The following is a 26458-nucleotide window of genomic DNA, read 5'->3' on the forward strand; positions in this document are numbered from 1 at the left end:
TGATCAGCAGGTCCTCCATGCTATCGTCTACAAAATAATGGATTTAAACCCACTGATCATTTTTATGCATGGTTTAAATGATTCGTTTTCATCACCATTCAAACGTTTTAAACCATATCAAGATCATATTTTTGTGTTTGTGTTGTTCATTGTTGGGTTCTCCAGATATCGCCCATGAAACGAGCACAAAGTTTCACTTTTAAATCACGTTTTCAATTAAGCGATCTCGAAATTTTGCGTGTTTTTGATCCTTTTGACATCTAGTTTTTGAAAACCAAAGTATTTTTGGACAAAATATTAACAGGTTATCTTATTCCTGTGGTCTGTTGATCGCTTTCTTTCAAATTCTTTGAGCAATCATCGGATGAAAAACTTTTCTGGTGTCATTATTTTAGCGGCCATTGAAACTTCACGGGCCGGCTTACGAGTGACGTCATAATGGCCAAGATCATCGGGCGCGCAATCGCATGGCTACGCAAGCGAAGTTGACCTCTCCCTCCTGGATCGTTCACGATGTAACGCCAGATTGAAGACGACCTCGATGATCTAGACATTATGGACCGTCAACGAAAGAAACCGAAAGATTCAAACCAGTATCACCAAAATAAGGCCAACATGACTGGATCTAAATCAAGGGAAGGAAAGGAAATCCCACAGAGAAAAGCTAAGGACAACATAAGCAATGGCGGATTGATAGCAAAGCTTCACAACTTAGACATTTCATTGTCCGAAAATTTAAGCTTTTGCGCGGACAAGGCGTCTGGACGATGGAGAACACTCATGATAATCTTGGAGATAAGCGGACACGGAGTTCCGTGGATAGCTGGGACTGTCTTTTCCATCCTTATGTTCTCAGATTTGAAACAAGAGTTTGCATGCAATTTACTCCTTGCTCTGATGCTTGATCTAGCCGTAGTAGGCACTTTGAAAGTTGCTGTGCGACGGAAGCGACCTATCTATAACGAAAAGGATATGTTTGCGACAGTTTCTGTGGACAATTATTCGTTTCCTTCCGGCCACTCTACCCGAGCAGCAATGGTTGCTGGTCTGTTTTCAGCATTTTTGAGTGATGGCTGTTGGAGGATTCTTATTGGCTTATGGGCCCTGTGTGTATCAGCGTCACGTGTTATACTTGGTAGGCATCACTTGAGTGATGTGTTATGTGGCGTTTTAATTGGCTTGTTACAGGCCCGGACTGTTTTTGTAATGTGGCTACCAAATGACACTTGCCAGGAATTGCTAACACTTGTGCCATACTTTGGCAAACTTAGGCATCAAGTGGCTGTGATATAGGCTATATCTTTGATCGCCCTTTCTTGCAACAAGGGGCGGGGGAGGGGGAAAATATGGTTCCATAAAGTCAGGGAATTTTGCATACATTTGTATGCTGGGGGACATACATGAAACTCTCCCCTCTCCCCAGGATACAACTAACTCAAGGTACATTTGAGCTGAACTTGTGATACATAAACCCTAGCGTACAAGCATCTCTAGAATTTCTCAGCTCTACAAGCTTAATAACAGTAATTGCAATTTCGAAAGACATGACTCAAAACTTGAATGCATTACTAATACAGTGGATGCTCTCTTAACAGACACCCTTGTAAGCGGACAGCTCTACTAACAACCACCTTTGCTAAATCCCATTTGAACTCATACAAACTATGTATTTACTCATTCCCGTGAGTGTACATTCTCGCAAGCAGCCACAGACACTTTGAGGGCTTACCGTTTAGACTTTGTTTTCCTTTGTGTTTAAGCTCCCATAGGCGGACAACCGAAAGGAAATCCCATGTATATTGCATACATGTAGTGTTGCAGTTAATACTGCAGTTAGAATCTGTATATTTGTATAGTACGACATTAACCTTTTTACAGTTATCGCCATTATCAAAAACCAAAAACTTATTTGAAACAGTGGTATTTTTTGCATTCCCAATCTTTACTGTTAGCTGGGCAAGCACCTGTGAGTGGGCATATACACCTTACAACTCTAGTGGCCGCTTACAAGAACCATTCTTGTAAGTGGCCAGCCCCAGTTACATATACAAACACCTCTTTTGCATCCCAAAGGTGTCCGATTACTAGAGCTTCCACTGCATTCATAGCCTGCGAACGCAGACGTATTTCCGGCTGTCGCTTGTGTCCGCCGAAAATAACGTCTGCAAACCCGAGCCAGGAAACGATTTCTGTAACGTAGTAACTTTTGTTTCTCCTTGGCCAATCAGATTCCATGATAGAATGAAACTCAGGTGCTCCTCACAGCTAATACCTCAGTTCTGGGGCTACTTGAGTTAAACTGTGATTGGCTTAAAATTCCTACATCACAGAAATCGTTTCCTGGCTCAGGTTTGCAGACGTTATTTTCGGCGGAGACAAGCAACAGCCGGAAATATGTCTGTGCTTGCAGGCTACTGCATTCAAAGTCAGTGCTTTCAGCACTAGCAACAGATTTGGCTCCCAAAAAAATATGGAAGGTCCTATTTCTAAGAAAATTCAAATGTTTAAAGTAAATTTGTTATATTTGAGTTCTGTGATTCATAATAACCTAAGTATTTATCTCCACTTAATAACATTATTAGTGGAGATAAATATAAAATCAACCAATGCTGAATGAAGGCTTAACATCTTTGAAAAAGCTTGTTTAAGTTTCATTGGTTGGGGCAGCGGGGTAGTGATCTGATAGTTAGTGTGCCTAGGGTGGGGTCATTGATCTATATTCTTCCCTCGGACTACTACTTTACCTCTTTGTTTTGGTACTGTATTTACTCAATTGAGTGCTGCAGTGCTCTTTAAATTTTTAGCATTTCAGTTTCGGTGCTTATTTAGGAGCAAGCACTTATTTGAGGGTGTCACTCTTTAAAAAATCAAAACATTTGCTAATAATGACAAGCATATGCTAACAAAGTATAGCCACAAATTCAAATGAAAAAATGCATAATTTGTAAACCAGGAGAGTAAATTTCTGAGGCTGGGTTTGATTGGCTGTCCTTTGTGGCACTCCTTGTACTTCAGTCCTGGTGATGTGTCACTTAAGTGCCATATCAGTTGTGGCTTAATATTTCTGCTCTATTGTGACACTTATCTTGAGACCACTTAATCAAGTAAACACAGTACATATCCACAGTACAGTTAGATATGTTTTGTTTGTGTCATAGCATAATTTTAGCATTGTTAAAAAATTTATATATTCTCTTTTGGGGAAATAAATCACAGTTACAAAAATTACTATCAAGACATCCAGTGACCCAGCAACAACATAAAGACAACTCAGAATTATGTACATTTAAAATTATTTGAATGTTATCAGTGAGTGAGTGAGAAAAGAGCACATGAAAATGTAATACATTTGGAATGCAATGCCATATTAGACATTTAAGTGTGATCATTTAGAACATATAATTATAAATAAATAATACCGGTACCTGCTAAATGTGTTTCATTACACAAGATATTGCCATCAGCTACTGCATGCTTGGTAAGATAAGATTCACATGTATGCAATTTGTACGTTTCGAACCCCTTACTTCATCAGCATAATGATTTCTGTAATCACCTGCACGTTGACTGTTACAGGCATGGGGCCTTGCATTCCACATGTATATGGCAAAAAGAGGTCTATGACTTACCCAAAGATTTTGCGAGTTTGGCAATTTCTCATTCAAGACTAAATAATTCTTGTGCAAAGGGTGATATGCCTCTCCTGAAAGGAGGAAAGGTTTTGGGTGTCACTGTAAAAAAATAGAAAAAAAAAAAAATGACTCGTCCCAGATTCTGGGCTGGTTGGTCATGCAATCTTTCCTGCATGAAATTATGTGATGGCTTTATGTAACCTGAATAAAACCTGAATAAAACCAGAGAATAACATTTTCTTGAAAGGGTACAAAACGCTTCGTTTTGATTTATTGCCAAGCACAGAAAAATACCCTTCCCAGATAATAGGCAGTCAACATGCGGTCATTGAAATGTGACGCTTCTTTTTCTACCATATGTTTTTTTCCCCATTGGTCCATTATAGTCACGTGATAGTTACCCGTTTGGCCTTGCTTGCATGAATAGTTTTGTTCTGGAGTGCAGGCAGAAAGATCAACGAGGTAAGAATTTCACGGTCGGTTTCCTTTTGTACAGGGTTACCATTTCAGTTGGTGAACTGTGCAGATGTCAGTCCTTTTTTTGTCCCGATTCTGCATCGGTATTTTATTTAATAGTACAAAGACCGCACAAGAGGTTACTCGCTCGTGTCGTGCATTCCCACCGCAGGCTTCAGCAGAAGAAATAGGGACTAGATGTTGCACTTGATATAAAAGCTTCTTTTTTAAGACATGATTAAGCTATATATATCAGCTTATATCAAGCGTCAGCAACACACCGTACCTCAAACATTTTCCCTGTAATTTTCAAATGCCATGATGGCTGATGTGAATACCAATGAATAATTTTGTGCCAACAGACAAAATTGTGCGTAATTTAGGTACTCACATTGAGATGATTTTTCTGGAACCCTGTAATTGTACATAATTAAGCAGTCCTTGGATGTGCTTTTGCTTCGTACAAGTCAGTACAAAGCACAGAAATTATTCTGCAAGTACAAACTGTAGCTAGAACATAATTTTTCAGACCATTTTCATGCAAAAATTTTTCTTTCTGTCACAAGATAAGAGGACAAAGTAACCATTCTCCCTTTAATCATCGTTTCGAAATGAGAAAAAAGGGGGTTTGTTTTTTTGTAATCCTTGTATGAAGTCTCCTATGAAATGGTGATGTTGTGTGGAACCCAGGTGTGGAACATGTGGCACCAGGCCAGATAGATATTGCCTTATACAAGCCAAGTGGCTCATCAGGCCGGAGCTTTTCCTGGTTTCTGTAACATGAAGCAACTAGGGGTATTTCTACTCCCCTCTGGATGGGATGCTAGTCCATCACAGGGTTATGCACTAGCCAATTCATGAAACCCCTACCCCTTAGGTCCTGGGAAGGATAGAGATAATAGGGACATTTACAGTCAAACCTTCGGTTGTCACCAGCTCTCCTCAGTGACCAGTTTTCCAAAATACCAAAAGTTTCCAAGTCAAATCACTATATTTGGAACCTCTTGTAAGTGACAACCTCTCGTAAGCAACTGCGACCACTTGTAGAACTAAAAGTTTGAAATTTTCTTTTGTTTTTAACCTTCCCTAAGCGACCACTTGACAGATGGTAGAGCAGAAATTAGTTAATATAGTGTAAGCTGTTGTAACATTATCATATTTCTGGGTAGTACAAGAGACGGAAATTTCTCAATGGGAAGTATTGGCATATGTAACAATGTAACATTAAGTAACATTGACTATGAAAAGCCCCGTGGGGACAAGCCAATAAAGTATGTATGTATGTAAGTACTGCAGTTTTCTTGAAATTAACTTTTACACGAATAGACCATTTAAAACATGGGGTAAGTCTCTTCAGTTACCATATGCCAAAATTTTGACACAATATAGTCTAAGCTCTCGTAAGCGACCACCTCCCTTAAGCAACCACCTAGGCTTGACATTTTGGGTGGTCGCTTTCAGGAGGTTCAACTGTATTCACTTTTGAACAACAATCTGTCCCCTGGGGGTGGTTCATTTGACTAACAATTAGTCAAATGAACCACCCCCAGTAAACTAACATACAGTACATACATATAATGTGAGTGTGAAATCAGTATTGTAGTAATAATTATAATCAAAGCTGTACACATGTAAACTTTTTTTTTGACAATTTTATTTACAGTTCAATGGCTTGCATCAATTTGTAAAAATAGGGTAAAAATTAATAAATGGCCATTAAATTTACATCAGTAGCTTACGTTATACTATAAGAGAAAAAATACAACAAGAACAAAAGACACACAAAAAAATGAATGAATAACTTCGTGATTACAAAGAGCCAATCAAGCTAAATTATTTCTTTGATTACTTACGTATTTAATCTATCTACAGATTGATTTTATTTCTGGCCTGGGCTTGTTTTGATAACTTTTAATTTTAGGGTGTGCAGTATTTGGTTTCTTCTGCAGTCCCACAAAAACAGCTTTCCAACAATAAAGAAATTTTATTCAGTAATTTAAACTTGGAAGACAAACATTTTAAAATTTCTCCGTTTAAATGCACTTCTTTTTTCTTGAAACTTTTGATAGTTTCAACTTTCTTGCCTCAGGGGTAGGGGCGTTTGATCTGTCAGACTTAGTGTCTGGTATGCACAGATATAAATGTTCTCATTGTGAGAAATGTTATGTATCTGCCACAGATCTCCACCATCATGAGGAGAAACATTTTGAAAAGGAAAAGCTGGGCTATTGCAGTGATTATGACAAGGATTTTGGGTCACCATGTTTGTTACAACAACACAAACTTACACATGCTGGGGGAACTCCTTAGAAATGCGCAGTGTGTGACAAGTGTTTTGTCCGTTTATCATATCTACAGCGACACCAAAGACTGCACTCGGGAGAGAAGCCATATAAGTGCAGTGATTGTGCTAAATGCTTTGGTGATCAGTCCAACCTACAGCGACATAAACGTATGCATACTGGGGAAAAACCTTCCAAGTGTACAGAGTGTAGCATGTGTTTTAGTCAGTCATGGAATCTGAAGCAGCACAAGAAAACACACATTGACCAGAGTGCAAACGGTTCAAATGAACATCAAAGCAACAATGTGAAAACTGTTTATGAAAAGGCATTCAAATGTACAGAATGCGGCAAGGGTTTTCTCCATGCAGCAGACCTTCAAGGCCATAAAAGAACCCACAGTGGTGAAAGGCCCTATCGCTGCACTTGGTGTGACAAATGCTTCACTTGTTTGTCCCATGTTTAGACACATGAGGACGCACACAGGTCAAAAGCCCTATATTATAGGGCTTTTGACCAAAGTGCAATCAGTGTGATAAGTCTTTTCATGATTCTTCTGATTTACAAAAACATAAAAGAACACACAGCGGCAATAAACCTTACAAGTGTAACAAGTGTACAAAGAGTTTTGCACAATCAGGAAGTCTGCAAGGGCATATAAGGACTCAACACATGACCCGAGACACCATCTGATGCATCGATCTTGTCTACATTTGAATTGGCCGGATGATAACTGATCTTAACATCTTTAGAGGGACTGCATGCAATCACAGCTGTAAGTAGTCTAACCATTCTGCTTCTAGAACAGTGTAGTAGTGGTAGCTACTACGTAGGCATCCTTCGGATTTAAAGTCCATGGATCAGTGCACTGTTTTTTATCGGAAAGCAAATGAACAATGTAACCTTTTTGGAGGGAGCCTGATCTCCTCATTTCCCTTGATGAGTAGCAAAGCAGGATATTTACAGTATGGGAGTCAGACTAAAATGTACAAAACAGCTTTAGTTACATTTGTACATGTAAATTTATTTTTAAATGCCCTGTTGATGATGAAGTAAGGATGTAATTTTGTCCATGAAGATTTCAGTTTGGCATTTCATGTTCCTTTTTTTAATACAGATCTATAGAACTGTACATTGGAAAATAGAGTCCCTTTTATCTTAGCCGCAAGTTACAGATGATGTGCACATCCATGGCCGAATTGCAATTATTGCTAGTCAAGCTTTCAAGACTGGAAGATATCATAACTGTAAGAGAATTCATTGTTTGATCTTGTTTTGATCTTGGATTGTCCAATACCTCCCATAAAAAGGTTGACAGGTATCACTCGCTACAATTCAATTATTAATAATAAATTCAGGCACATTTGAAGTGAAAAAAACAGTAGATTTTCAGATTTCTGATTTCAGATTTTTTTTTATTGTTTTGTACTATTTCTTACAATCTATAAATAAATATTACATATTACCAACAAGAACTCAAAAACAAACAAAAAAAATACAATAACTAGAAAGTAAATGTGCACAGTGACCAAAGTAACTAATTTAAGGCTTTCAGGTTAGTCACTGCCACATTAAATTAACTAGCATAGACAATAAGCTTATACAACTAAAAACAGTGTAAAATGTAAATGCTCTTTTAATTTTGATGTCATTCTGATTAACTTATCTTACGTATATTTTGAAGATCAAGAATTAAGCTACAATTAATTAATAATGATTGCCTATTCAGGTAAAAAATGGTCAGCTCATTAGCTGATACGTGGCGGCCACTATTAATTATCTACCATGTACATGTAGTCACCCTAATTATTTTCTATTATTATTTTTAACATCATTTAACAGAAGGCTACAGGATAATGTGCATTCTAATGTAACAACTTATAAGTCAAGAAAATTTGTTGCTCATTCAAAATTCCATACTGCTTCTAACATGTACACTGTACTTATAGTTTTCACAGATCTGACTTGCTTGATATTTAAGTTTAATATTGTAACTTCTACTTCTTAAACACTAGATTACATGATCAAAAATTATGGAACAGATGTACTGATCACTTTGAAGATTCGACATCTGTGACTACCCAGGAATGTGAACTTTTGAAGATTTGGTTGTTCAAATTGCCATCCCCTGAGCCAAAAATGGTGCTCAAATGCCCCGCCTAAGGACCATGTTTTACTATCAAATGGCTCTGCTTGGGACAAACATGGCAATGTATAACTGAGTAAAGGAAAAATAAAAAAAAATCACCCTCAAACTACTTTGTTGAACTTCCGCTGCTTTGCAAGCATGTTTTTCTTTGTACTATTGAAATGTAAAAGGGGTTTAAAATTTCACAAACAAAATTGTTCATTTTTACAAAGTTCCACTCAACACCTGTAAAGCGAATATGCAAATTCCAGCTACGGAAATTAACTACGTGCTCAGTTAAAATATTTTAAGGAAATGTCTGAGTAGACAAACTTCAATTCACCTTAGTTTTCATTATTGGAACTCATTTTTAGCTTCACGAGGGTTCTCCCTCGTCTAAGCTTTTTAGACAAGTTATTAACATTCCTACCGGAAGACGATTCGCACGATGGCGGCGATTTGTCGGGATTGGAAGTCATGGTCCCTTCACCCAGACTAAAACAGTTCAAAAAGAGACGCGTTTTTTCTCATGTTTTGGGAGTTTTATAAACCTGCGAGCCAGCGAGCCATGCGAGCCAAAGGGCGAGCCATGCAAGCCATGCGAGCCGTGCGAGTCATGCGAGCCCTAGAACAAATGTGAAGATTTTTTATTTGTTACATTTATATTCACATGAGAACAAGAACAAGAGCAACGGAACAAACTGAATAAGTTCGCAATATTAAATTCTTGCAATATTAAATTCTAAGGGAAGAGACAACCACATGCAGCAGTCAGCCAACCGACAAAGTTTTGATAACTCTGATTCACTAAAGAGCGAACCTGTTAAAATTACGCGATTCACTCACCATTCTTGACGCCAATACACGGAGTTGCCCTGAAGTACTGTTCTCTTTTTTCTTGAATGATTTTCAACGTGGATATCAATGAATGACAGGTGCCAATGGATACCATTCACCTACCCATTCAAGTAGCGGTGGGGCGGTGGAACCGTACGTTTCTCTCAGAAAATTTTCTTTACTTTAGTCTTGAACGTTAATAAATTTTTGACGCATTGTTTTTATTTTTTGCGGATCCTGGGCGATTTGAATAGACAAAATTTTCTCCAAACAACAAAAATGTGAAACAAAGAAAAATATTCATCACACTCGGGGCAGCCATTACTATGACGCAAGACTAGGCACGATGTACAGATGTTTAGAGCATTTTTCATATTTGCCGCACCAGCAATAGTTCTGGTAACCGAAGCAAGATTAGGATTTTCTTTTGGGAATATTTCCATTCTAGGCACTTTTGTAGCTAAATTTAAAATTAATTTCCCAGGGAAAGAGAGAGTACCCTGGGAGCGAGGTTGTACTTGTCCCCAGGGTCATCTCCGCTTTCAAGATGGCGGGAGGGCGGTTTACAGCGATAGTTAAGTGATAGTCGGGCGCGAGATCTATGTTTCTTGGTGAAAAGTCGACGACCTCCCAGACCAATTGAAAAAAAAAATACTCGCAAAAATGGCTCGCATGACTCGCATGACTCGCATGGCTCGCACCGTGGCTCGCATGGCTCGCAGATTTAGCAGACCCATGTTTTGGAATGATACCGGTTTCGCCCCATGGCCAGTTCGCCCCCACTATAAAATTCCTATTTCGAGTTCGCCCCCAACTTTTAGTGTTCGTGCTTACGTAGTTGTTATCGAGTTATTAAACGTTTTCGAAGAACCATTTCAGTCTATGTATGTTCGATAAGCTTAGATGATGATTGTTCACTTGTTCGCGCGCGCATAGCAACAAAGTCCAACGGTTACCGGTCATCTCGCCACCAGGGAGTCTCGCCACCAATGAACTATCCACCAAGCGAAGTCACCTCACCACCAAGCGAAGTTTCCTCGCCACTAGTAAATAAGGCTGTGGATAAAAGAACGAGGAATAATCACTAAATGCGGCTCGATCTGGTTGGGGCGAACTCGATCAAGTTGAGTCGATGTGGGGGCGAACTCGGTGGAGGCGAACTCGCCATGGGGCGAAACCGACAGCTACCTTTTAGAACATGGCCGTGTAGCATTGCTTCGTTCTCAGAATAAAATTCTGTTGAATTTACTGGTTATCGAGTTTATCGAGCCCAATTTATACAGCGTTAAGTCTTCTCCCTACATGGGCAAACAATTGCCATCGGCGAATCGTCCTCTGGGCGAAACGAAGCGAAAAAGAATGTTTCAATAAAAAGTTACAAGCTTACTCCAAGCTCATAAGAATATCTACTCGTCCAAGTTGACTGGCTGATTATTTGAAAACAGAAGACTACAGTATTATATATTGAAATTAGCTAAGGGTTTAATGATGTCCTCGCTCGATCCAGACGATGACCTTGACTGTATGGCAAGGTCTGTAAGCCATGATATTTTACTGACTATGAACCACAAATCGTCATTAGATTGGGCAGTAGTTATATCCAACTGGTTCTCATTTGTTTGAAAAAACAAAATTTTTTGCATGGATACACCAGCGAATACAAACTGATGCGCATCAGACAAGATACCGAAATAAAACCAGTCTGGTTTCTCGGATGAGAGAAGGAGAAGTTGAACAAGTAACTGCGCTACAGACTGATCTTTTAAGCAAGCCTGTCGTTTAGCTTCGACAACGCCAATTGGGTCGTTAACGTTGTTGTACATTATGTAATCATACCTGTTGATGGGAAGAGCGTCGGATTTTATGGTTTGTTCAGATCGGAGTGTCAGCCCCTTAAACACACAAAGCGGCTGCAAGATGGCGTCGAGAATCATCCTTGTGTCGGATTCGGTGCTGTTGGGTTGAATGTAGAGTTCATTAAGGTTTCTCACACTTCCATCGGGACCACATACGGCTTTCACCGCGAAATCAACCCTTTCATAGATCTTGTCCAATGTTTCTTCTGTTAAATCATGTCTGATCTCAGGCGGAACAAAAGCGATGTCTTGGCGTTGGATGTAGCGTTCTAGCATTGCAATCGTCCAAGTTGATCCCGTGCTTTCACGATCAGACTTAATTTTCAAAGCCCTTTCGTATTGTTTCCATTGTCTCTGAAGTTCTCCAAAGTCTGGTCTCCGTAACAAACTCTGAAGAGCTGCAATTGCTTCAGTTACAGCCTCTTCTTTCTCGCGTGACTTCTCATCATGTTCCGCAGCGAGCTTCCTTGTGAATCTGCCAACTAGCGACTGATCAGATACAAAGGGCGCAGTCCTGCCAGAAGCCGGGGGAAGCAAACCGGAATTCAGGGGATTTAAGAACGCTTTCCAAGACCAAACAACCACGCGTTGATGGCGTGAGTAACCTTCGAAATGGTCCCCCCAAAGTGCCATGCAGAATCAGCGCAGAACAATCCGATTATATAACAATCTGGTACATGTAGTTTGGTAGAATGATTCTGACCAACTCGTTTTCGCATCGTCAATTTTAACAACGGAAACAGCAAGACGTGGGAATATTAGATATATATGTATTTACAACGCGAAGTGTGAAGAGCTGGTGGATACTTCAGGGTGTGAAACATTTGTTACCCCTAATGCTTTGGTGTAAAGTGTTTTAACAGAGGATTGAAACGTGACTCGTCGTTGTCCATCATGAGTTTCATTGGTCCTTTTTTTGTCACGTTATGCAGCCTCGTGGAGAAGTAGCAGGAGAAGTAGTAAATAATTTCTTAATTTAATTTTTGCTTAATTTATGCCTTGCTTGAGTAGTTTTCTCAGAGAGCCTAGGAGTGCTGACAGACAGAAGAATAACAAGGTAAGAATTATCCTCCTTACATGTACAGCGTGAAATTCGGTTGGCTTTTGTACACGGTGAAATTTCAAGGATAATATTCCAATGGATCTCAATGAGTCTTACGATTCATCGGTATCGGACCCGACAGAAGAGTTACTGTAAACATCGCTGTTATCTCTGTCAAGGTCCCAAATTTTTACAGAACCTTTCTCTTCTCTTGACTCAACCTTTTTGCCCGCTTGATACGATAGCTATAGCTTCATCCCGCAAGGCCAACTTTCGCTTCTTCACTCATTGATGTATTTTCATTCGTTCTTCGCTGTTTTCGCTTTTTCGAACTGCTCCATGGAGTTTTCCGTGGCCTATGTTTACTTACAACTTAATAGAATTACACCTAATCCGAAAAATGCTTGGACTGTCTGTGGAACTGTCTTTGGGTGAAGGACATTCATAGCCTGTATGTAAATTCATGAGTACAATTCTCTCAACCTGCAACCTTCAACCTCCAAATTACACCCTCCGGTGTGAACATGCTTCCGGGGTAGATATATAAAACGAAAATAAAGCATGTGCATGCCTCGTCCCCAGGGCTTCCCCTCCTGTTTAGAGATATGCAGTAAAACGACCACTGTCATCCCCCGCAGAGATCTCTAACTAAGATCGTTCGATAACAAAACCTATTTTAATTTAGTAGAATTCTACTAGTATACTAATGCAAAAGCTACAATCTGAATGGCTGAGCTACTCGTATACTATCAGCCATTAGAGTTCAGTGGCTGTCGGTCGTCCACGAAATGCGATGTTTTTATCGTTTTTCCGAAGTTTTGGAAGAAAGTTTAAATGTAAGTGGATAATTAAATTCCTGAGAAGACTAAAAGAAGGACATTGACGGTTTCTTGACCTTTCAAAACTTGAAATTATTGGAAAAAACGGGTGCGCGCGCGTAAACAACTGAAAATTAACCGACGACAATTCGACACGTGCGATTTTGTCAAAGCGTGAAGTTTAACAATGCGTAGAAAAATAATTGGAAACCTTTATTTGCGGTAATTTCAGTTAGAATTCTACTAACACAATTAGATTATCCGCTCTCGATTTCTATGAAGCGATAGTTGATTCGCCTTCGGCCTCATCAACTATCATCCCATAGAAATCTCGAGCTCATAATCTAATTGTTAAATAGTGGACCCCGGTCAATACGGACACCAAAGGGACATCCAAAATTGTCTGTGCCACGGCATGCCGGGTACATCACGGACAACAGATCGTGCTCCGAGAGAACACATCCCCCAGTACATGGGCCTCTTCCAATGGTAATTTTTTTTTCAGTCTACTTTTTAGCGCGAGGTCATACTGCGAGGTTATTTTAGGAAAGACACCTGATCGGTCAATTTAAATGACGTAATTAACAATTATTCACCGGAGGTAAATATCCACCACTTTCACCGTCACTGAGGTGATTAATTGTTCTAGTATATACCACACAAGCTGAATAACTAGCGGACCAAAGAGTAACTTTATTTGTTTAAGAGTAACTTTATTTGAAACGGGAAGCCATTTTGTTTTTCTTCGGCTGCTCGGAGGTGAATAGTACTTGGCTAATCACCTCCGAGCTAGCCAATCAGCGTGCGCGAAAAGTGCTATTCGCTTGTGTGGCATATACTAATGAAATTTATTATGGCTTGGTTTTGTAAATTAAACATACAAAAAATTTGCACTTAGATTTTAGAAGTGATTTTCGTATGAAAGAAATCTAACTGTCCAGCGCGTGGTAAGAGCTTTCCAAAGAAATCGTTTTCGCTTTAGTACATTCAGTACTTTTCAAGAAACGATTTTTGAACGTGTTAGAATGCAATTAATTAATTAATTCTTGTAAGCAACCATGCTTGGGGAGGGGAGGGGGTAATCCCATATAAAAACGACGGGGGTGCTCGTCGGACCTATTGGGGGAAAAACAAAGCAGTTTTAGTACTTCTTAGGGTGTTCAGCCTCAAAAGGTCCACAGTGGCAGCTTTCGCGGTACCTTATAGGGTATTGATATCTTGGGCCGAAAAATGTCAGGTCATATTTTACAATCAACTGATTTTTAATTTTGCCCCATTCACAATCGTCTTTATCACTATTACAAGTATGAACGTGTCAGTTAACGTGTTATTTTAGAATTGGTGCCTCTTATAAAGGGTTACAAAAATTTCTAGCCACGCCCACAACACAGGATCTTGGTACCTCTTCGGACCTCTTAGAGGTTCTTTTAAACATTTCTGACGGAATCCCCCGTCCTTTTTTTTATGGGAGTCACCCCCCCCCCCCGCCCCCGGGCAGCCATGGCGCCTCACGTGAGTCAGTCATGCAGGGATGACTTATCGTTTCGAAGTGAACTTCGGATAAGCACAAAGATAATTTTCCTCACCAGTGGTTTAAATTCTTTCTAAATAGACGTGGCGTGCAAACTCAAGTAAATATTACACAACACTTTTGAAATTAAGACTGATTTTCTTTTCTTTTTTTTAACCAGTTAGATTTTCAATTTCGGATTTAGATGGACGCGACCCGATGACCGTTAGGCATTGGCTGCGCGATCATAGAACTAAGACTAAAACTAACTTTCACAGCGTGGCCCGGAGCTTAAATTAGATTGTCATTGGGCGCACGGGAGTGTGTTCTCTTAGACCATCGTTTCATGTCACGGACAAATGCTTAATTGAAGCCCAAAATATAAAAGTTCCCGAACGATGTTCATGTCTTGACTGCAAGTTCTAACTGAAGAAACCTAACGCTCATTCAAATATGTGTGTCTCGCATAGTAGTTAAAGGTCTCCTGAATTAGTGAAAATCTTAGTCCAAGAATCTATAACCAATCTAGTCTTGTGTCACCATAGCGTGTTCCAGGCTCTCGGTCAGTAGGGACGATCGAAAAAGCGGGCGAGCCACGAGCGGGGTCAGCGACGAGCGGGGACGAGCATACAACTTAGCTCGAGCAAGAAAGAAACTAATCTTAACATTGTATTTCCAGCGGTGAATGTTGTTCAGATTCTGAGCTCTTACTCGGACAGCCGATAGTAATAGCATATTGATAGTTCAGCTCAACTTTACAGAGGGTACAGATTAGAAATAAATATAGTAAAGAAATAAATCAGGTCGAACCTTTTTGCTCTAGCCCCATTTTTCGCGCGGCCCAAATGCGAAAAAACTCTTATGTTCGGCTCGTACGAGATCGCTTCTTACGCAGGCTAATCATAAAGTACAAGTGTAAAATGGACGCAACAAAAATCAAAGCAAACAATTATTTCTCGACGATATCAAATATTTTACTTTTTCTTAACTGCTGTAGCAACCATGATTTCACAAAAAAAATAATCAATAATACAAATTAGAATCTTAAGATATGGACGCTACAAATCTGTCACGAGAGGGTCTGGGAGGGAAATCCAAGTTGTAAGTACTAAGACACTTTTTTTTTCTCTTGTCAGTTGCCAGTAGTACCCAGAATGCTGAAACTCATTGATAAGGACGTCAATTGATACAATGGCTGTTTTTCAGCCTGCTCCCAGTCCCGTCCGCAGACACTCTCGAAGCGATTTCTCAGTTAGGAGTTATCTACTTGCATAGGCTCGAAGAGATCTGGAACGAGCTCAGACGGATTTTATAGGAAAAATAAAACAAAACTTATTTCTAAAAATGTAGAACGAATAGATTTCAAGGCTTCTTTTCTAAATATTGTAAATAAAGAATAAACAGTACTACTAGGTATCTCTTATCAGTCATTCTCGGTCACAGTAGACAGGAGTTCTTAGAAGTCGGATGTCATGCGCTTTGCTCCAGACCTTCTCTCCGTTGCCCAACTGGACACCATACCACGTGACGAATTTCTGGGTTACTTTGCCCTGAGAGAAGCCCAAGTTGTCCTTGGAGGCCACAATAACTTCTGATCCAAGTTTTATCTCGGTTGGTTTGGATTTCTTGTCAATGATCACGTAGAATTGTTTAGCTCTAGGCCTTTCAACGATCTCGTTGACTTTGGCGCCATGTTTACCGGAGGGGGATACCTCGACACTTGTTTTGCGGACCTTGGTGATGAAGCCGTGGAAGAAGCGCGTGTGTTCTTTGACGGAATTCCAATGAGCAAATACTTCTGAACCAATGGTGAGACAGTCTGAAATGATAGCAATCAAACCGTTTTGTTTAGGAACGTATTGTACATGACCAGAAGATTACGTTTTAACTGTTCTTTCTCGATTACCCCCAGCGTAATTTTGAATTTACTCTATGTTGGGTTTAGTAATCATCTCCATTTCAGCCGCTTTTTGTGTCCTCGAGTAGCTTGCAATACAGAAGCAGGTTCTTGACACGGGGCCACTAATTTGGGGTATACAAGTTCACTCAGCACAATTAATTAAAGGCGTGAACAATCGTTAAGTATTGTTTAAACGCAATGTACAGCTGCAAAGGAAACTCCATTTTTCACGTATTCCAGTTCTCTTGTTGTAGTTTCCGAATTATGGGTTTGGGAGTCATTTGTTTTCTCCACGTCTTATGTCTTGTCCAAACTCCAACAGTCCTCGGCAACTCCGCTCCCATACCCCATAGACTTTGACTGATAAAAGAAAGCAATTGTAATAAATACAGTTGATTCTTTTAAAGTTCCTCATTAGAAATCCGCCTGAATCTCATCCCTTATACTAACTATCCTTGCTTCCTACCTTCGAAACCTGTAACTTTGAAGTTCCTTCCGATTTGGATGTCATTTTGTTATTGGAAGTATGGCTTCCTATACACTGACAAACCAAACTCGTCCCCATGACCTTTTCTCTCACTTGGAAGCGAGGCGCCGCCCCCATGCGAGGAAAAAGGCCATGTGAACGAGGCTGCTGCCAAAAGTAGTTTCTTGAATTACTTGGTAAAGAACATTTTCCAACATTAGAAGCTTATCCCTCGACAACCTACACTCACCTGTTTGAAACTCGCAACCGTAAACTTCTGCTCTCAAGCAGACGGTGGAGCCCATGAAGTCTTTAGAGTTCTGATGACGCAATATCCTTAATGTCTTAGCTACAAGCTTTTCCTTCAAGTAGTGCTTCATCACAGTGTTACCGTCTCTGTTGCCTCTGAACACCTTCAGATAAAAAAAAAAAAACAAAACAAAAAACAAAACAAATGAAGGGAAAATGGCCTGAATAAATAGGTGATTCTCTTGCGCCCTCGATTCTTCTCTCGTCTGGGACTGAACCCAAAAATTCCACTCTGATGACGTAGCTCTAAAGACATCCGTTTGTATCTAAAAGGTTGTTGCTGTGTTTTGAAATTCCCCGAGCGAGTAAATTATCCCAAGAGCTTATGCACTATGCGGCTATTTGTGGAGTTACTTCACGTATGGAGTTTCCCGCGGCCCAAAATCTCGAGCGTCTCTCAAGCGAAGGAACAGTTGCAAGCAGCAAGAAGGAAATTGTTTACCCAGACTATATACAGGGGTAAAATGGTCACTGGCATTTACCAACTTTTTCGCTGGGAAAATGTGGTTTGAGTTACTGGGACTAGAAATCACAAACAAAAACTGGGAATTCTCCCCCTTTGAAGCCCATCACAAGAGACGACTGACCACTTTCAAAATCAAGTCAAACGGGGTAAGTAGGAGTTGCTTTAGTTTCCTCTAGGTATTCGATCTTCGCACAGTGCTAATATTTAATCAAAACAGAGCAACAAAGAACATATGGAGTTAGATTGTTATACCTTGTCCCGTCCCGATTCCTGATAGGTAAGCCAGTTCTTCCCCAATAAATATTTCACCACGTATTTCAGGACCCATTTCTGTTCTCTGGGATGACCTTGAGTAGCGACAGCAGTGACCTCCATGGTGCGGCCAAAATCAATCTGAAAAAGAAACGTGTATTGCAGTGCGGCCGTAATCTCGTGGTAGAAAAAGGCTTCCTATTCGATCTATAGGTTATTCGATGATTTATGATAAATTATTATTATTTTTATTGCTTGGGTTAGATTTCTTGCCACTGATCCGTTTGTTTGTAAATAACTAAGTGAGCGGAGGAAGTTAAATTTCTTATCATGATATTTTGTATGCGAGGTTATCCTATTAAATAATAGGTTACTGAAATGGTGTCAAGCTCAAACAACCAGCTCAGTACAAAAACCTGCTCCAGGGTGGTTGCTATTCACTAATCAGATAGGTCAACTTTTAAAAGTTTCAAAGGCGGACACCATTCCCAAGTGGACAAGTGTGTGTGTCAAAGATCGATTGCTGTTTGATTGAACACAAAATATTTAGATGTTATATATGGAACTAACCTGAAAATATTTGGGAAAACTACTCCTCGCTGAACACCAAGCGCTGTTGCCATGGAGACGGCCATGTTTGGCGCCACGTCGCGAGTCTCGCTCTGATGAAGCGGACAGCTGGTGGCTAAAAATCATCCTGTTCTTTAAACCAAGCGGTGAAGAGCAACCTGGAAACATACAACAACTCTTATACCGAACTAAGATACATCAGTTCCTTCAAACGAATGTGAGGTGTCCAGTGTCAGTGTTTCCTAAGGCAATAAAACTACAGTTAATCGAAAAAATCAAGAGGGCTACGAACGACAGCTCTAAGAAGTTACTAGGGAGTGTTTACTTGAAAGAGCCTAGGAGTTATTTACCAGGCCCGGGTTGTTCGAAAGGTGGATAACGCTATCCACCGAATAAATTACTATCCAGTGGATAGCGTGGTTCGTTTTGTTAACACTTATCCGCTGGATAGCGATTTATCCAGTGGATAGCGTTATCCACCTTTCGAACAACTGGGACAAGATGTTTCGGAGATTTGAAGTACACCATGGGCTATTACTGTTTTAGACTTCGTTTAGTAGGACGGAGGTTCTTTAAGTCAAGCTGCAGTAACTTGCTACAATGAAACTTGAAGAATTGAACGTTAGAGCGTGGAGCGATCGGTCAGTGCTGACACTGGACAACGGGGATGGCCAGATCTCGAAAAAAACAGGTACCTAATGCTCCCGCCATAGGTAACAGGCCGTGAAGCTACCTTGAACAAATATTCTTTATACAAAATGTGTAACATGTTCAAAAGTCCAAACTTACTGAGGCATGCAGGTGCCGGATTACTCCAATTCCCATGAATCTGGCATCTTGTAGTTTCATGGCCACGAGGGGAGAATCCATTGTTGCATTGATATTCAACCACATTTCCAAAAAAGTATTTGTTGCTTGGTTCTGATGCTAATTTTCCGTGAGCTGGTTTACGAGGGGCATCACAAGTTTGCACTGCGGGTAAAATTAGTTTATTGTTAGCTTTCTGTTTTTAACTTTTTCGAAATTGGAAGCGTGCATCCTTATCTCCTGTTGTTTATCTTCTCGTCGAAATTGAAAGCGCGCAACGACACAGCCTAAAGTGACGAAAGTTCCATACAAATTGAGATCTAAACACTTACGATAGCAGATTGGTTGAACTCCACTCCAAGTTGCGTTAGCCAGACATCGTCTCTCTTTAGATCCCCTCATGAGGTAGCCCTCAGCTACATTACACATGAACATATACAGCGCTCCGAAGGTTTCTCCTGTTTTCTTTTGAATCCATCCATTTGAAGGGCTGGCGAGAGTACCGCAATTTACAGCTACGTCGAGAAAAACAAAAGAAAAACACCTAACTTTATTTACTGATCATATAAGATACACCGCGCTTTTACTGATAGGCCAGGGTCGGGTTGTTCGAAAGCCGGTTAACGCTAACCTAGGATTAAAAGTTAATCGAAGTATCCATTTTTCTTGTATAACAATGTTTTTCATTGCTTATGTTTTGTGTAGTTTGTGATTTTTCTAACTCAAACCTGAAAGGCAAACAATATAAACAGAAAACAGCACCCAAAAGTTACAAAACTCAAATAAAAATTTTCTCTAATCTTGGGTTAGCTTAATCGGTCTTTGAACAACCCGGCCCAGGTGTATACCAATTAAAGGAGCAAGAAGAGGAGAAAATATCGATTTTCAAAGAGAACGAAAGTATTGCCTACAAGCATCACCCAACACATACAAAACGAGCCGGAGTTTAGTATAAAGTAACACGGCAAGAAGAATTATCCCCAAGTCAAAGTAACTTCTGGTTAGTTGGAGAGCGAGTGACAATTGCTTAACTGTCACCCGCCGAGCAACCTTTAGAATTTGCCATTGCCCCGTCCCCATAAATGGACCTATAAGAGCACGCGGTTGATACAATGAACAACAGCTAAAATACAATTTTAGCTATAGACTTCCTCGTCAGTCTTACTCGTATAGCAGTTATTATAATAGCGCTAATGTGGCTTCCTCAATAAATATTGCAATTAATCAATGTGGTATTTTTATCATTACCTTGGCAGTTGAAACTATGTTTTGTCCAGACGCTGTCTGTACACTCGATCTGCGGAATTCCCACCAGTTTGTATCCAGCCCTACAGCTATAGTAAACTCTCTCGCCATTAAGATATTTACTCTGCGGGCCGCGGGCTGAGGTGACATACGAGTATTTAGGAACTTTTGGAGCATTACAACTTGGTGCTGAAAAAAAAATTACATCAAATCAATTTAACAGGATAGTAATTTGATTTTATAAAAATAATTGGTTGGATTCCATCACCATGGGAGATCTCGTTCTCAACTTCTCATCATCTATGCCAATGGAAAGTTACTAATGTATAGCAAAGTACGCGTTATATTTCGGCTGGAAGTGTCATCATTCATTTATAATTTAGCATGTACATAAAAGGCTAAGACTTAGGTCATTTTCGATGTACTGTGTTAAGATTCTAACTTGGCCCCAAGGCTTGGGGAATAAAAAATCCCCAAGCCTCGGAGCCAAGTTAGAATTTTTATATATCGAGAACGATCTATTATATTTAGCTCTTATTAACCAAGCAGGAGATCTCTATGGGAGAATCTTGACCGAGGTCGTGAGCACAGACCGAACGCAGTGAGGTCTATACACACATACAGACAAAGCTTGATTAATAAGATGTTTATTATATGGCGCAAACAAAGACAATTTAATTCGTTTAATGAGACTGGTTTGTACTAACCTGACTAACTGATATTTTGCTTGCCAACGGCGATGAGCTGAATTAATTTTGCCAAAGTTTGCTCGTCCTCTTTACTCTTTTTTCTCATCAGGCTTTTTGGCACTTCCATAAATAAATGTTGTTAGATGAAACTAGTCAATGATTTTTGCATTTTAGTTTGCATCTTTTTCACTGCAAAACATTACCGATCTAGATGCCGGTCTAGATGGGAAAATCTAGACCGCTTTCAATATCGATTTCAGCCAATCAAATTCGTCAATTTGGTAGTTCCCAGTCCTTGTGAGACAGAGCCATATCATAAGTTTTTAACTAAACCGTAGAAAATTCTTCCATTTTCTAAACGGCAAAACAAGCCAAAAAACACCAACAACAACAAACATAGGCACGCAAGGCGTGCAAGAGTTATTTTTTTGTGTGAAGTGTTGGAGATAGGAGCATTCATGGTACAGTAATGATTTGGTTAATTAGGTAAGTTTTTTTGGTTGCGATGTCACATCGGTCATGGTAAGATAGCTAAATAGTAAGCCATAAAATGTTTGACTGAACAAACTACAGTAATCTGACACGTCTCCAGATTAATGGAGATACCATCTTATTTTCTAACAGGCAATTTGATTCGTTCTTTGATACAACCCGCACTGTGATTGGTGTGACACGCGCACATGCATAACTCCCTCACTCACCGATCACATAACCCTTACAACCCCCAAGAGGAATTTTTGCTAAAAAATACTCAAGTTAATTGAGAGACTTTTTCGTATTTTATACGAGTCGTGAGTTTACCTTTTTCACAACACAACACAACACAACACAACTTCACCCAAAATAGAAAGAAAGAGAAAGAAACCTCTGACACGTTGAAAGTCTGATTTAATTAAATTGCACTTTAACTTGGTGCCACGCAGTCTTCAAAGAACATTTGAACAGTTTTCATACTTTTTACCTTAAAAATATCGGACTGAAGTGAATTTCATGAAATAAAACTATTAAACTGCTACTGCAGAGACGTAAAAACCGTCCAGAAATGAAAGCTTCCTTTTTGATTAATATCCTGGAAACAATAGCCGATGACTTGTCAGCTCTAATTGAATTTACTCCCATATAAAAAACAAAAGTGTTAAGTTACCATTTGTTACTAAAGATAGCAAACATCTCGTGGGAAAGAGTGGTGACGATTCGTCCGCTCTAATTGAATTTGCTCCCTTGTGAAAAACAAGAGTGTCAAATTACACTTTGTGACTAAAAAACAAAAATATCTCGTTATATTTGCATACAACAAGAACAAAACAATCGTTACCCGCACTTACTATTGTAAACGTTAGAACTGTTTCAAATCTAAAGTCTTGTCCCCTCTAAAACATGTCCTAAGAACTAGACGCGACGATTCGTGACCTCTAATTGAATTTACTCCTTGTGAAAAACAAAAGTATCAAGTTACCTTTGTAACTAAAAATAAAAATATCTCGTTGCATTTGCATACTACTAACTCACGAACTGTTTCAAACCTCAAGGCTCATATCGTTCATTTAACTAAAATCCTCAGCCTAACCCACAGAAAATGTCGAAGTAAACCCAATATATGAATACTTTCTCCTCTTTTATAGAAGAATAAATATGGCCGTTCTGAACTCTATCGGGATCAAATCTTCTCACATACCATTTACCTTTACAACAAGAAATTTGATTGGCTGTTTATAGTAGATCCAATCTGATTGGTGTGACATACATACATCTCTCACTCACTCACTCACTCACCCGTCCATAACATACCCGACGCGCCGACTAAGAGGTATTTTTTTTACAAAAAAATAACTCAAAAATCACTAGCCATACGTTCGATGCTAATAACATTTGTGCAAGAAGTTGAGTGTCATATCAGGCTTTAAGGACGTTCGCGCTAATTGTTTCAGCGCATCCTTACAGCGCACACAAATTCACACGCCACGTCATGCATCGATGCGCGCGCTAAGTAATGAAATGAACAATGATAGGGCAGATGGCCATTGCTATAGACCCTATTCATAAATGGCTGCCAATTTAAAATTCTTTTGTGGGTATTTAAATTAGCCCAACTAACCTCGTTTGAAAGTAAAAATTCTTTTAAATCATCAACTCAAAAACGAGGTTAGTTGGGCTAATTTTAATACTTACAAAGTAACTTTTAATTGACAGCCATTTATGGATAGGGTCTATAGCTTTGCCTGGATTTAACGGACGTTCGGTGACCCCTATTTTTCTTTTGATGGATCATTTTCTCTACCGATTTTACGTTTAGCGAAAAAAGGAAGAAAATCTATCCATTTGAAGTTTGAATTTTTTGCAAAATGCACCATCGAATTCCGTTCTTTTTAGCTCTCCGTTTATCTGTGCGGCGGTTTCAAATGCCTCTTGAAGGGTTAAGTTTTGCGGAAACGTTGGCAACATTTGGAATTATTTACGAAACAGACCCACTCCTACAAAATATGACTAAGACTGTTAGCCTCCGTTGACACACCTTCGATATTTTTAACTATAAACCTCTGTAGACCATGCTGAATTACACGCGCCAATTTTCCAAAATCAGGGCAATTTTCCGCACGCCTTATCCTTGAAACGAAGTGGGTGAACCCCATTTTTTTGCATTTCTGACACAAGTACCTCACTATCTGACTGCAGTAAAAATTTAAAAAATCTATCGACTGGAAAATTTTCACGCGAACGTCCTTAATCTAAGAATACTGGTAAGATTATTTCCAGCCTTAAATCGGTAGCAAAATAAGAATGTTCACCTGGGTCGGATAAACAATATTCTTATAAGAAAAATAAAGGGTGTAGCTGACCTGGAACAGGAAACTATAAACATTCGGCGTAGCGCATTTTTCACTTCTCTGATCGGCGGTATTGCCAAATTCTGTACGATTTGTTTCCAAAATAACGCCCAGCTGAAATGTCGGGTCTACGAGGCCCAGTTTTAAATAAGCGCGTGTAAATCGAGAAAATACGAGTTAAGCCTTTTTGACTTTTCAATTTCAACCAGTCACTAACTATTGGCGTTCAAATATGATACATAGATAAAAACAACAAACATAAGAGGCTTACCAGTTTGTGCAAGTACCTTTTTCAAACGTTATTACAAACAAAGTCTGAAGAACTAAGCAACCGTTAAAACTATTCCAATCGAGTCACCTTCCAGAAGTCGTAAATGATCTTTTTCATTATTTGTTTTTTTTAAGCAGGTTATATTTACCGATATGCGCTTGAAAATATTTTCTGATTTCACTCGTTCTTATCGAATTAGCCATACTAATCTGGCTTCTTAAGTGTTATTCAAACTTCCCAAGAATATGAAGTGTCTCATTTGTTTTATAACATTGCCAATGGAAATGGCTTGGCGAAGTTAACTTTGCTCACATCAAAAGCGCGCACCATTGGATCATGACGCACGTTTATTTACTGAGTCTAATAGCAAGGGATTACAAACTATGTGATTATACAATGTAGATGATACCCGCCGTTCTCTTTTCCTCTCCAGTAATGCACTTACCACTACAGTTGAATCGGAGTTCAGACCATTGACCCTTGTCGCATTTCCTCACGGGAATTCCGACCATAATGTAGCCAGCCTTACAACTGTAGTAAATACTTTGCCCGCTTTGATAACGCATCTTAGAAGCCTTCCACGTCTGATAAGCAAACGCAGGGACGTCTGGGGCTTTGCTGCACCAATTGGCTGTTTAATGAGCAAAATACAGTGATATTGAGTAACTTCGTTAAAAACTGTTCCTGAACATTTTCGAAGTCGAAACTTGTCTTGAAGAGTGGCAAATATAGTGTATGAGTAATATGTCTTCCTTGGACTGTCTTTACTTTTCAAGGTAATGAGACAAATTAACTGGCTGGTCTAAAGAAATGAGGGTAGGGAAGCAGGGATGGTGCAGTGGTGAGAACTCTCACGTTCCCACCAGTGTGGCCTGTGTTCGATTTCGGCCCAGTGCCATGTGTGGGTTGAATTTGTTGTTGGCTCTCGCCTAGCTCCGAGGCTTTTCTTCGGATTCTCCAGTTTTCCTCCCTTCTGAGAAACCAACATTTCCAGATTCCAGTTCGACCTGGATAGAGGACCTATATGAAAATCATCTATGGCTTTTGTGGCTTCCTCTCTAAATATTGTAATTTGTTTCAGCATCATACATTATTTTTACCACCGTTGTAGTTTGTGATATCTTGAATGGTGGCCGGATTACGTTAGATATATTTTTAGGACTAGTTGAATCAGGTGCTTTTTGCGATGTTTTATTAGCAAGAAAGCAAAAAAAAAAAAAAAAAAAAACCGAAATCTATTCCTGATAATTATAAAAAAAAAAAAGAAAAAAATTCCGGATGATTCGCGATTCAAATATTACAGACACTTGTTTTCAGATGTGTTAAGAAAATCACTTATCAACGAAAGCGAGAATCGATCATTCAAAATTGTTAGACACATTATCTTACAGACGCATTTTGGTTGCTGGCCACTCCACGATCCATTCCTTAAGCAAATTCGTTTAGAGGATCCCTCCAGTGTGAACCCATGACCACAAATGAAGTCCACCCAGTGCGGATGGGTTGTTTTGGAGCCCAAGATCCAGCCATTATGAGGAGTAGGAAGCAAACCACAATCCTGTCCTGAAGAGAAAACAATAATAACAAATGAATACACCTACATTCTCGAGAAGAAAACTCATTGAAAAATTACCAGAAATAAGTAAAATGACATGGCGATTTATAGCAAGTCCAAATATATTTTCTTTGGGGTCTGTAACATGGAATTATGATGTCAAACAACATGGAAATGACATCAGTAGTTCCCAATTAAGACCCTTTATCTTAGATTCGCCATCTTAGATTTTATGATTTTCTTTAAAACGTCAGAAAGCCTCCAAAACTGTCTCAAAAATAACAAAACTATTGAAGAAAACTAAAAAAGAAATTCAAAAGAGGAAAATGCGCCTACTTAAACAGGGCTGCCAAGGAAACATGAAGCGCCCTGACCATTGACTTGTCATGTGCAATTATTTCTATGCAGATACACTTGAAAAGTCATCAAAATATCACCAAACTTGGAAAAGTCACCAAACTTGCAGTTCATTAATTTAAACGCTTTTAAATCTCAAAGGGTTCAAAGTTGGCGCGGACGTCTAAAGCTCTCCACCCGCTCTT

The 26458-nt window shown here is 39.4% G+C and overlaps 3 protein-coding genes across 9 annotated transcripts in view; 1 reads left to right on the top strand and 2 right to left on the bottom strand.

Annotated features, from left to right (window-relative positions):
• The first annotated feature begins 507 nt into the window (after nucleotides 1-507).
• LOC145470083 (polyisoprenoid diphosphate/phosphate phosphohydrolase PLPP6-like) lies at nucleotides 508-3613 on the top strand. The gene has a single exon (XM_081453948.1). The coding sequence runs from the start codon at nucleotides 556-558 to the stop codon at nucleotides 1291-1293; it is 738 nt and encodes a 245-aa protein (XP_081310074.1). The 5' UTR covers nucleotides 508-555; the 3' UTR covers nucleotides 1294-3613.
• Nucleotides 3614-3621: 8 nt separating this feature from the next.
• LOC145468967 (uncharacterized) lies at nucleotides 3622-13155 on the bottom strand. The gene is made up of 2 exons (XM_081452683.1): nucleotides 11172-13155; nucleotides 3622-3703 (listed from the first exon to the last, which is right to left on the bottom strand). Exons 1-2 carry the CDS (start codon nucleotides 11822-11824, stop codon nucleotides 3658-3660), a joined length of 699 nt encoding a protein of 232 aa, XP_081308809.1. The 5' UTR covers nucleotides 11825-13155; the 3' UTR covers nucleotides 3622-3657.
• A 1448-nt stretch (nucleotides 13156-14603) lies between these two features.
• LOC145461226 (sushi, von Willebrand factor type A, EGF and pentraxin domain-containing protein 1-like) overlaps nucleotides 14604-26458 on the bottom strand; it is a 51640-nt gene continuing 39785 nt past the window's right edge. For 6 of the 7 annotated variants that reach the window (XM_081445677.1, XM_081445645.1, XM_081445666.1 and 3 more), the window contains 9 exons: nucleotides 25751-25924; nucleotides 24807-24992; nucleotides 20580-20765; nucleotides 19664-19846; nucleotides 19314-19496; nucleotides 18525-18682; nucleotides 17955-18095; nucleotides 17178-17340; nucleotides 14604-16380 (listed from right to left, as the gene is read on the bottom strand). In XM_081445677.1, coding sequence (XP_081301803.1) covers nucleotides 15989-16380; nucleotides 17178-17340; nucleotides 17955-18095; nucleotides 18525-18682; nucleotides 19314-19496; nucleotides 19664-19846; nucleotides 20580-20765; nucleotides 24807-24992; nucleotides 25751-25924 — 1766 coding nt within the window. In that variant the 3' untranslated portion in view covers nucleotides 14604-15988. The remainder of the gene's footprint in view (nucleotides 16381-17177; nucleotides 17341-17954; nucleotides 18096-18524; nucleotides 18683-19313; nucleotides 19497-19663; nucleotides 19847-20579; nucleotides 20766-24806; nucleotides 24993-25750; nucleotides 25925-26458) is intronic. The other variant, XM_081445673.1, reaches the window with a different exon arrangement.

This window comes from Orbicella franksi, chromosome 1 (assembly GCF_964199315.1).
Source record: "Orbicella franksi chromosome 1, jaOrbFran1.1, whole genome shotgun sequence".
Lineage (NCBI taxonomy): Eukaryota > Metazoa > Cnidaria > Anthozoa > Scleractinia > Merulinidae > Orbicella > Orbicella franksi.